We start from the raw sequence: 11,625 nt of genomic DNA on the forward strand, positions 1-11,625 counted from the left end.
TGCAAGACCATGTCAAAATTGAAAAACATGTCAGACCTCGTTGGAGCAAGGTTCCAATACCAGAAGTGGATTGGGCCTGGTCAGCACTTAACTGTGGACTTTGAAGGATTTTCAAGAAAAATGATTTGAGAGGGTAAAGTTCAGTGGAGCAAGGCTGCAGTCGGTGTCCGAGGAGTGAGCTTTGTCATCGGGCAGCCGTTGGACAAAGTTGCAGTGAAACTTTTTATGTTTGAAGTAAGGGCCACATGTGCAATGGCGTTTTGTGGTCTCAAAGCCCATTTGCAAATGCAAAAAGGCTTTTTTTCATGTGCAAGCCCTATTTGCGATTCGGCAACCTATTACTGATTTGCAAATTGCATTTGTGAATTGGTACTAGGATACTATTGTGGATGTTTGTGAAAACATTTTTCAAGAGCAGGCAGTAGACCCATGGACCACTTCCTACTCTTAAAAATGAAAAATAATGCTTTGTGTTTTTTTAAATGCATCCTGTTTTCCTTTAAGGAAAATGGGTTATATTTAATCAAAAATATTTCTTTATTAAAAAGTATTCACAGAGGTGATTGCTGGAGTCATTGAAATGACCCCAGCAGGCCACTATCCCTCTGATTTTAGCGACTCACATTGGGTCCCAAGCCGGGAACTACCTCATTAATATTCATGAGGTAAGTCCATTTTTGACCCATTGGGAATTGCTAAATGTGTCAAAGACACATTTATACATTGGTATATGCGATTACCAAAAAGCAAATCACAAATTTCACTATTTGCTAATTGCAAACTATTACCTTTGTACATGTATTCGAAGACAGCTCTAGGAGGTCGGATCGCTTTGGTGAAGGTCTTCTGAAGAGGATTTGCTGCTGCCCGAAAAAAATAGAGGGTACAGGCACGAAGTTAGGTCGACCGGTAAAGCACCTTAGGCAGATTGAAGACCAAGTTGGTCATGGTCTTCCCTCGTTCTCAGAGCAGTTTTTAGACAACAATTTTCTAAGTCCCATCTTTTGGATTCGGCTATCTGGGAACCTTTAGCACCACTTGTGTGTTCAGGACTCAGGCTGTGTCCAGGTGTGGGTTCAAGTTGGTGGGAGCCTTTTATGTCCCATTAGCTCTGAGCAGGAGGCCTCAAAACCAGCCATTGTGGTGACTCTGATAGTTCTGGGTTTAGATGAAGATACAGGGCTCAAACAATAGGGATGGTCTCTGAGGGTTGATGGCAGGCTCCAGGTAGCAAAACCTTCTAGGTACAGCAAAGCTGTCTTTCATAGTGCACAGCACATCACAGCAGCAGGCAATCCTTCCTCAGGTGCAGAAAGTGATTAAATGAGTTAAATGAAAATAAGTTTTATAAAGCGCTCAATTGCCCTAGGGCGTCTTGGCGCTGGTAGCACAACAGAAGGGAGAACAGGACACCTGTTTAATGATCTATGAATTAAAAAGCCAGGTTTTGAGATTCTTTTGACAAACTGACAGGGATGGACTATTCTTTAAGAGGAGGTGTAGAGAATTCCACCTTTTGGTTCTTCCATACATGAAGTTTCTTCCCCTCCAACACGTTCCTCTAAACTTGGGCACTTAAGGTTGGCTGCTGAGGAGGATCAACGTGGCCTAGTGGGAATGTATCTGATGAGTTTTTTTTAAGTAGTCTTGGGATGCGCATTGTAAGGCCTTAAAGGCAGTACAGAGCGCTATAAAGTCTATCCTCTTCTCAACAGGCAACCAGTGAAGCTCCACTAATTCTTTAGCCACTGAGCTTTGTCTACATATTCCAAGCAATAGATGTGCTGCAGAATTCTGTAAGATTTGTAGTTTTATAAGGAGCTGTTTCTGTAATTTAATATATAGACCATTACAGTAGTCTATTTTGGACAAGGTAAGGGCAGTGACTACTAGTAGCCTCAGCTTCAATGGGATAAAAGGTAAGATCGTTCTCAGAACTTTTAGCATCAAAAAGGCACTCCAGGTAATGGCCTTTACCTGTTTGTCGAATTTCTGATGATTATCAAAGATCACTCCCAAAATGTTCACCTTTGTGATTGGGGTTGGAATGGAACCAAGCTCCTCCGTCAATCAGTCCTGGGACCAGAACTAACTATTGTTTCCCAGCATCAGAACCTCAGTTTTATCGGAGTTCAGCTTCAGACAATTGCACGTCATCCAGTTGTTAACTTGTTGCATGCAATTATGAAAAGTAAACTGAAGAGTGGGTCTGAGGCTCCTACTTTTAGTTCTGGTGCCTCCTTTGAAGTTTGAGAGAAGTTTTTAGAAGTTCCACATTGAAGTGCTTGGAATTGCCTGACTCCTCCAACCTGGCTTCAAGCCGGCTGCAGTGACGATGTGCGGGTTATAAGCATTTTGTCTGAAGACAGAGAAAAGCCTGTTCAGTTGAGAGTTGGGCTGTGCCTGGCTCTTTTCCCCAATCCTTCTAGCAGAAAGCCCATTCAGGCACACCTCAACCCTCTACTATGTGACTGCCTGGGAGGAAATTCACAAATTCTAACTGTCAGTTACAGCCAGTCATGTGACCTAAGAGAGGTTGCAGGTTGCAAATAGCTAAGGACAGGCAAATGCTAACTTTCTAGAAATGGCATTTTCAAAATTGTAATTTAAAATCTTACTTTACCATTAAGGAGGATTCCTCTCACTGGCTATTCGTGGTTGTGTCTGGTTCATCTCCCGAATGGAGGGTGGCTGCAAAGATCCTGTCTTGGGTCCCTCACTTGGGTGATGGTGCGCAGGTGCTACTACATTTTCCTAACTTCTCTGGTGCAGGCAGAACAGGTCGCAGTCCTTGCTGCTCCTGATGACTCCCTCTGAGAATCAAGCTCACGTCAACTCACAGCTCACAGGTTCCTGCCCATTCGGCACGGTGAAACTCTTCACTGCGGTCCCTCCTGCCATACAGGGTTGCCACCCGCCAACGCACAAGGCTACCCATACCGCACAGTAGTCTTCTTTCTGGCAACCTGACACATGTAGTTGCAGACTCAACACATGGCTTAATTCAAGGTGGCACTCTCCTGGCGTACGGGGGTCCCCAACTCTGTCCTCCACACATGCAATGATCTGATTGTTGCAGCAGCCATTTCTTCACACTTCAAACAAGGAGACCACTTGACATGGCTCCCTCCAACGCTCTCCTGTTCCTCACAGAGAACATTGGTCTTGGCAAATGGGCAGGCACTAGTGCACCAGTCTCCAGGGCAGATGGTCTTGATTTCCTTGGGTGATTTCCCCTCATCCAGCAGGGAGACTAGCAGTTCTTGGCCCCCAGTCCTGGTTACAGACAGAAGTCTTGAAGAGCTTCTCCTCATCACAGCACAGATCTGGCTGCTTGGAGGAGGACAATTGTTGGGGTTTCAAACTCTCCTTTCCCATTTGCAGACATCAAATGTGATTTACGGTCTGAGTATTCAAAGTTTTATGTTAGGGATTTGCTTCTTTTGAAATGTCCTATCCTCTGCTCCCTCTTTTTCTTGAAAAGCAGTCTGTCACAGCAGGAGTGTTTTCCAATGTGATAGTCCCACAACACAGGCCAAGTGTGTGGTTAGAGTTCACATCTGGATGTCAGCCACAGTGATATGTGCCTCAAAAGGATGGCACAGGGCCCCCATCCCTACTCTTTATCATTTTCTTATCAACCCCATCTACTTCCTGAGATGGGCCCATGTCGCTTCTTTGTGATCTTTCACTGACTCAAAGAGCACCATTTGACGAGTACAAAGGAAGGCTGTAGTTGTGTAAGGTACAGATAAGCGTGGTTGGACATTGCATGCTGAAGCCCTGCTTCCTAGACCCAATGTCCTTAAAGGCCTTTTACTCTTTTCACACTCTCCATATTGGAAGATTCTGTACAGGGGATTCCACCATAAGCCATCTGTTTTCAGTGTTTAATCTAAGAAAGGCTGCGTAAGCAGCATGTCGAGATTTGTGCATGCCTTTTAGCAAAGACAGATGCACCATTAGAAGAGAAGAGCGCCACAAGAGTGTGACTGTTTAACAGTCTTCCCGATATGTTTATCGACACTTCATACATGGACAGAACTGTCATAGGTAAAGCTTTCGGTACAGCTCCATCCGGTAGATCACAAAACAATTAGTGTAACATTTCAAAGTTTAGATCTTGAGGTTTGAGCTGTATTTCTTAACTGCTTTCCACAGAGCTTCAACTGATATTAACACTCAGTCTTTTCATGACATTCCCACTGAAATGGAAAGGTTGTCATAAATGGCATTTGGGGGCACCAAACAGGGCCTCCCTCCATTGTGGGCCTCTGAAAAGTGTCCCTGGGGCCACATGTAGTGCCCCCACACACAGCCATGCATTGTGTGCCATGCAGAATGTGGTGTGGTGCACACAGTGCATGGATGTGCACATATTGTCCTCTTCCTTTGCGGCATGTGCTGCAGCCCTTTACCTGGGCCACAGCACAAGCCGCAATGGAAAAGAACAATTTCCGCCTGTGGTCCTATCATAATTTTGGGTTCTGAATAACTGCCTGCATGTCGGGCTGTCTTCCGACCGCCGTGATGTTGGGCAGTGGTCCCACCACCGGACATCATAATCAGGACCTAAGAGTTTTTAGATAGATTTAGCTCCTGTCATATTGAAAAAAGGCAACCTTGCCAGTCCCACATTAAACATACCAATGTCATGTTAGGAACAGCAGCAAGGAGATGTCTGCACACCTGAATAAATACCTTCTCACCTGAAACACCTCAGCCATAATATCTTTAGAAAACACTCGTACAAGTTAGGACTGAGTATTATAGATTTTGCTCTCATATTAGCCATGTGGCTACTTGTGCCCTCATTTAAATACAACAAATATCTCTATGGATGACGTGGACAGCACAAACCTTCTTAGTTAAAAAAAAGTCAAGATTATACATTTTCTTTTTGCAGAAAATGTTAACAGTGATGCCTTAAATGAGTTAAAGAGTCACTTCAGAGAGCTGGTGTGACCTGTAAGTCAAAATTTGAAATCCCTAAATGGACAGATGAGCTTTTCATCCATGTTAGATAAACACTGAGCAACTTAATTTGGAGTTAGTGTCTTTTATTTAGCATTCCACAGAAAATACAAAAAATTATAAGAAGAATAGAAAACACCAAGCTAATTTTAAGAGCAGGTTGGATGTATTTGTGCATTAATTACAAACCTCAAGACTGTCACTATTTAATAATAGTAGGGCCTGGTGTGGAGGCTATACATTGTCATTGTTTATCCTGCATTGTACATCACACATTTGTTCTTTATAATGTCTTAAAGCAGAAAACACAAATGTAGACTCATCCATGAGGGCCCCCCCTTATTTCCCTAGCACACTGAATGTTTTTAGTTACTGCTTACAATTTCAGACTCCTAGAGATTGAAATAATTCTATAAACAAAAGGCACGTGTCTTGGCCAAGAAGGGACACTTAGCCACCGAACTATGACCTGTTAATGTAATTATGTTTTGTGAAGCAGAGTCTGTTAGAAAGGAGGCAGGCGTCTCATGAGATTAGCAACTCTCTACAGAGCACTATATCCCCATTTTCTTGCATAAGACAATGCCAAATGTCATAGTTACAGTGGGTTTGACAGGACATAGATTAATCAGATCCTGTGCTGTCAGTCACACTGCATGTGTGGCTCAATTTGTTGCAAGTAGGAGGGTAGTGTATGCTTGGAGTGCCCATGAAGCAGCGTCATTTTGGCTCCCCCTTTAGAGATTTGGCCAGATATATGTTTATGTATGCCCTCATGTAGTTGTGTGGCTTAACATTAATAATGTAATGTAGTGCCCCTGATCAGATACAGAAGGTGCATTTACAAGTAATCACGATTCATATGTGTACATTACTGATTTCATTTACAGTAACAACAAATTGCAGTTCTCAAATATATCTGCATATATGTGGTTTGAATAACCTTGGTAATCTTTACATAATCATGTACTCATTTGAATAATACTTTGCATTTAGTTTTATAACTGAAATATATCCATTTGAATAGTGTTTTGCATCTATATTGTGATGGTACATGAATAGTAATCATAGAATTACAATGTGTATTGTGATGCTGGTTTTACTAAAGTTGACTAAAGGTCTTAAGCATTTAGATTTCGTAATGTTTAACCTTCAACGTGAATATTTCCTTCAGGTGCAATGTTTTTCTTTCCTCTGCAGGTGCAATTGCCTGAGATATTGATTAAAGAAAGGCACATTGTGTGAAAGATATAGGGAAACTTGACGATGAGGAGACAGGTGGTATCCAAGGACGTTCTGAATGAGTGGACCAAAGAAGCGTGACTCAAGCGTAGTTGCCAACATATATTTTGTTAAGGAGGAAAATAAGGAGACCTTTGATACGGGGATCTAGAGGGTTCTTTCTGTGGGTATAATTGGGACCCACATTTAGCTTTATTCAGATTCCTTTTAGAAATGGAGATGTACAGACCTCTTTGCGACATCTCTGTTGTGTGGCTTTATGCTATACAATATTCTACAGAAGTTCTGCTATGCTCACACCTTTCTACTTTATTGTCTCTAAATAGGATTTTCCTTATCTAGCATTAATCCGTGTAGGTTTAGTTATGAAGAATCAGATTTCCCTTATGCATCATAGGCAGGAGGTCCAAAACTTCCAATCTAGTCATCAGACTTTAATTCTCATCCTTTGTACTGAGACTACTTAATTCCTAATTCTCTTTCTGTTATTGAGGATAAATTCTTTCCACCAGTTTGGCTTTTTGTTGATGAATCGGTATTTGTATATTATGTTTCTGAGTCTGATTTATATTACTTTGGCTCTGAAGTTTTTCATAAATCTATACTTAATCCCATTTTATGACTCTGGGCTTTCCTGGGTGATCAAAGAGGTTATACTGTAATTGTAAACTGCAAATGATCCTAGCTCCTTCTATTCCTCAGGTACACCGATTTTCTATTACAGGGAGTAGGCAAAGGAAGCTTTACTATTGTGAATTGTCACTTGGTAAAAGGAGCTGAATTCACACCCATTCAGGCAGCAGAAATTCTCAAAATGTGAGGGTGTGTGTTGTTAAGTGTTTCTGAATATGCAAGCAAGTGTGACCCTTCTATTTGTGGTGGCAATTTCAGCTAATTTGAGGTCCATCCATGTCAAGATTAGGTCCACACTGGTCAAAAGACTGGCCACAGCCTATTTTCTAGTAATTCTTATTATTTGTGTGAAAAATGTGCTTTAATATGCACCATCCTATTCCATATTTTCAAACTTTTCATTTGGGAGAATGCCCCTGCACCAGCCTTGACACAATTGAGCTTACACCCTTCACTCCCTTGCTCTTAGATATGCAGGTCTTGTATTATGCATCACCACTTTTAACTATTACTAGCTGCCACTGCTTCACTCCAAACCGAGGCAGGCCAAGGGTGAGTTAAACACACAGCAGAAGAAGTTTGAAAGTGTGTGAGCCTGTAGGACTTTCTCCAGTGACACAGGTTAAGAAGGACCTGTTGACTCCTACCAATCACTACACAGTATGCTGCCACCATTGTGCTCATGCTGCTTAACTCCTGGTGAAGAAAATAGCATTCCACAACTATGAGGGTAGCACTGTGGATGCTCTTGCCAGGCCAATAAGGCCACCATCATGAGATAAGACCATGTCATGGTGCACAGGCATGATTTGTGTTTGCCTATGGATACAAAATCAGCATTGGGGATCCTGACATCAGTACAATTGGGCACTCAGAGCTGGGGTGCACTTCTTTTATCAAGCAGAGGACTATTGTGTGCATGTAAAATGGAGGTATGATGTTCCACACTGAGCATGCACTCATATGAGCAAGTGCACTCACCCACCCAAAGGTGGCATGCCTAATCATTGGGCTTGTTCCTTGCTGGAGTCGTGCCGCAATGCCCAATGAACCTCATGACCAGGCACTCTATCAGAGATCTTTTAATGGCCATTGGGTGACTCAGTACCCTATTAAATTGATATTCCCACAAGGCCTATACTCAATTTTAGTTCACATTTCTCCAATCTTCCTACTCACTGACTGGAAATACACTCAAATCCCCAGGCACACACTGGCGATTAAAAGATCTCTGATAAAGCGCCCTTTCTCAGAGCCAGTAGGCATTTAGGAGCAAGCCCAGTGATGAAACATGCGTCCTTCGGGTGAGTGAGGGCGCTTGCTCATAGTGGTGCATGGTCCCAGTGACTATATACAGACTCCACTGCGAGCCTGGCATAGTCAGTGTGGAACAATATACGGCCTGTTTTATAATTAAAGATTAAAGGAGACCGTATTATTATTAATATTAATGAAGTAGGTCGATCTGCAACCCCCTTGGAATCGCTAAATGAAACTCTTGGAGTTTCACACATTAGTACATTAGGAATAGCGATTACTTAATTGTGATTTGCAGAAAATCAGAATTAGGTAATCGCTATTGCTTATGTTGATACATGTGGCTCATAGTACTTCTTAAAACTGCACCCCATTGAATAACCCGTTAGTGTTTGTTGTTAAAATGCTGGTACCTCAGTAGAGAGTCTTGAACATTCATGCTATTGTGACTCCCACAATTCTCAATACCAAAAACTATGCAATTCTGTCTGTGGCTGCAGGATTTTCTGCATCATCATGGATTTCCTGCACTTGGCACACAGTCATCCTTTTGGTACAATCTGTGCAGATCTCCACAAATAAAGTTGCTTCTAGCTCATATGGAACAGAAATTACTCTAGGAAAGTGCCACACATGGTGTGACGCAGTGTAGACCATGGTAAGGTTAACTGTCCCCCTTTCAGATGATGATTGCTCTATTCAGGTGCTAGTAAGGTGAAACTTTTAGTCAACCGGTACTCATGATGGGCACCCACAGAGAAATTAAAATAATTGATCAGAAACATGTATCAATTATCATTAAACCGTCCAAAAGGGAAAGAAATGTCCTACAGGCTCTATTTCCTAATTGGGACCACTGTGTTTTTAATAAAAAAAGAAGTTATTCAAGGATCCAATTTTGGCTGGTCTGGACTGGATTCTATGGGAGGAACTGCAACATATTTCACATGCCGTACCCTTGTCCTGGAATGCAACTTGACCAATAAACCTCATGTTTCAAATTACAGTTGATTTCCAGATGAGTTTTACATTTTTCAATGACATGAAATGAATCAAATTATCGTTTACACCCTTTTCTTAAAACGAAGCAAATACGTTTTGCTCCAGTTCATTTGACAACATAAAAAAATCCCGCTAGGTTCAAAATAAAATAAGCACATTTTGAAACTATTGCAGAACATATTTGACATTTTTTGTTTTCAAATGCATTTACTTCTGTAGTCAATCTATACTAAGACAAAACAAACTGATCCATTATGAGCATTCGTTAGAAAAACAATGAAGCAAACAGATTTATCACCAATTATTTTGCATTCAACGTGGATTCACATCGTTTCGTCTTTCACATTGTAGAAGTCGAGAAACATGTTTTTGTTTTACTCCCTGTTGTGCCAATACAGCAACAATGTAGAACATCGACCCTGTTGCAGTTTGTGCATTTAGGTACTGAAGCAAACTATGCGTCCCCTGTTACCCTGTTTTGTATTAGGCAAGCAACAAAAACAGTGCAAACGTGAATTTGCATCAGTATAGCACCAGTGTCGCTGCAGTGGTGTATCGTCAAGAGGGGCATCAGAGCGCAACCCTGTCACCTGTTAGTCCCACATTCTGCCCCTTCCATCTGCCCATGGTGTTCATTGCTTAAAACAGCATATTCCATGCTAACACAAATTTCGTGTTTCGTGAATACTGTCAGTGCACTTGTTAGCCCCCTCGGTCTCTCAAGGCTCCTGATGGCAGGATGAGGAAGAGGGGGACTCGTGGAGGTGAGGCATGGGGCACATACAGAGAGATGTTTAAACGCAAGAGAGTCTGTAGATGGATATCCTGATTTTACGTGTCTAAGGTACATATTTCATCTATAAACCTCTCACACAGGCACAAGCTATTTTATTTAGCTGACATACTGTAGGTAGAACAGTAAATGTGATACAATAGGTCTGTCAGAGTCTACATCAGTGCACCCGTGTGCCCAAGGAGGCCCCAAAAATAGTATCATGGTGTGATCTTGAAGCTGTTTAAAGCTTCTGCTAGAGCTGTGCTCCCAGCCCTAACAGGAGCTTGCAGTGTGCTTGAGGTGGGTCTGTCCTTGTTAATCCTGGCAATGCTGCTCTGGTTGAATCCTCATTTCCAAGACAGAAGTTGTGTCTTATTTGCCCCAATGTCCACTGGGGGGTTCCTTTCCCATGCTGCCATGGAGGAATGGCCAGCAGCTGAAGCAAGCTAAGTGAATAAGTTAAAAAAGCAAGTGTTGCTGCTCTGTTTACGTGTCAGTAACATCATGAGTGAGTGAGTGTGTGCATGTGTGTAAGCATGTTTATCAGTTAATGATGATGAATGTGAACTAGTGAGGGTCGGAGTGAGTATGTGCCAAAGAGTGGTTGAGAGTAAGTGAGTGAGAATCAGTGAGAGTGCATGGGAGAGAGTGAGTGGAATGAGCAATGGGGAGTGAGTGAGAGTAAATAGGTGTAAAACACTTAGGGCCATATTTATGACCCGGTTAGTGTCAATCAATGGAAAAAATCTGGCACTAACATATTGTACATAATTCTTGGCATATGGTATACGCATTGCACCCATTACAATATGCTGGCAATTGCCCACTGGAGCAAATTCTTAACATACGGTGGTGGGGATTCATGGCAAATTAAGTAAGGAAAGGGGTCAACTTATAATACATTTGAGACTTTATTTGCAACCTACGAACACCAGGTTACATGTGTGCCCTCTGGCTTTAAATCAAGCTAGTATCAAAACGGAGTTTTAAAATACACTACTTGAGCACATTTTTAAAAACATTTTTCCCTCCTAAACTATTCTCGGTGATGTAAGGCCAACTTCACTCGCTCACAGTAATTCGGGACACGTATTGTTCCTCTGTGCTTTCAATGATCACTAGCTGCCAGTGGTGTCACGTTAAAGTAATAGGACCCTTTGTGAATATGCTACACGAATCTGAGAAATGAAACCGACATTGGAAACATGATGCAAAAATAACCACGACACATAAAGACTCACCTTCATCATTGACTTCACTATTTGTCCGAAAGGTAACTGGAGCATGTTTCCAATAATTGGCAGAGGTGTCGGGCCAGGGGGCAGCGCCCTATTCCTGTACATTTTGTTCCATGCTAAAGTAAGAAACAGGGAGGAAATCACGAACGCCAGCAAAAGAGTCCACACTCCTCCGAGATCCATGGTACAATGCTTCCTTTGCTGTTTTGCATTACAGCGGATCTAACTGAGACCAGCCGCTTTCTGCGACCTGAAAAGACCTTGACATTGGCTGTCTTGTTAAGTTACATCAGGCTCTGTCAACTTGTTTGCGTTGCAGAAACACAAGTATTCTGTAACGCGCGGCATCTGATACCAAATATTTGCCTGACGCACCCTTGTGCCAGTCTGGCAGAATCCCCTGGGTTTATTTATCGTTTTCATATTGCCCAATCTTAACAGTCGGGCAAAGATCAAATCGAGGTAATGCCACAGCACTGCTTGCAAATGTTGTGAACTCATTTA

The 11,625-nt window shown here is 42.2% G+C and overlaps 1 protein-coding gene across 3 annotated transcripts in view; it reads right to left on the reverse strand.

The window, feature by feature from the left end:
• Positions 1 to 11,419, reverse strand: part of LOC146798089 (cytochrome P450 2G1-like) — a 698,777-nt gene extending 687,358 nt beyond the window's left edge. Inside the window, exon 1 of one of the 3 annotated variants that reach the window (XM_085625309.1) lies at positions 11,125 to 11,415. In XM_085625309.1, coding sequence (XP_085481435.1) covers positions 11,125 to 11,304 — 180 coding nt within the window. In that variant the 5' untranslated portion in view covers positions 11,305 to 11,415. Of the gene's footprint in view, positions 1 to 11,124 lie in introns of all 3 variants that reach the window. The other 2 variants (XM_085625310.1, XM_085625308.1) reach the window with 2 other exon arrangements.
• Positions 11,420 to 11,625: the final 206 nt, after the last annotated feature.

Source organism: Triturus cristatus, chromosome 9 (assembly GCF_964204655.1).
Source record: "Triturus cristatus chromosome 9, aTriCri1.1, whole genome shotgun sequence".
NCBI lineage: Eukaryota > Metazoa > Chordata > Amphibia > Caudata > Salamandridae > Triturus > Triturus cristatus.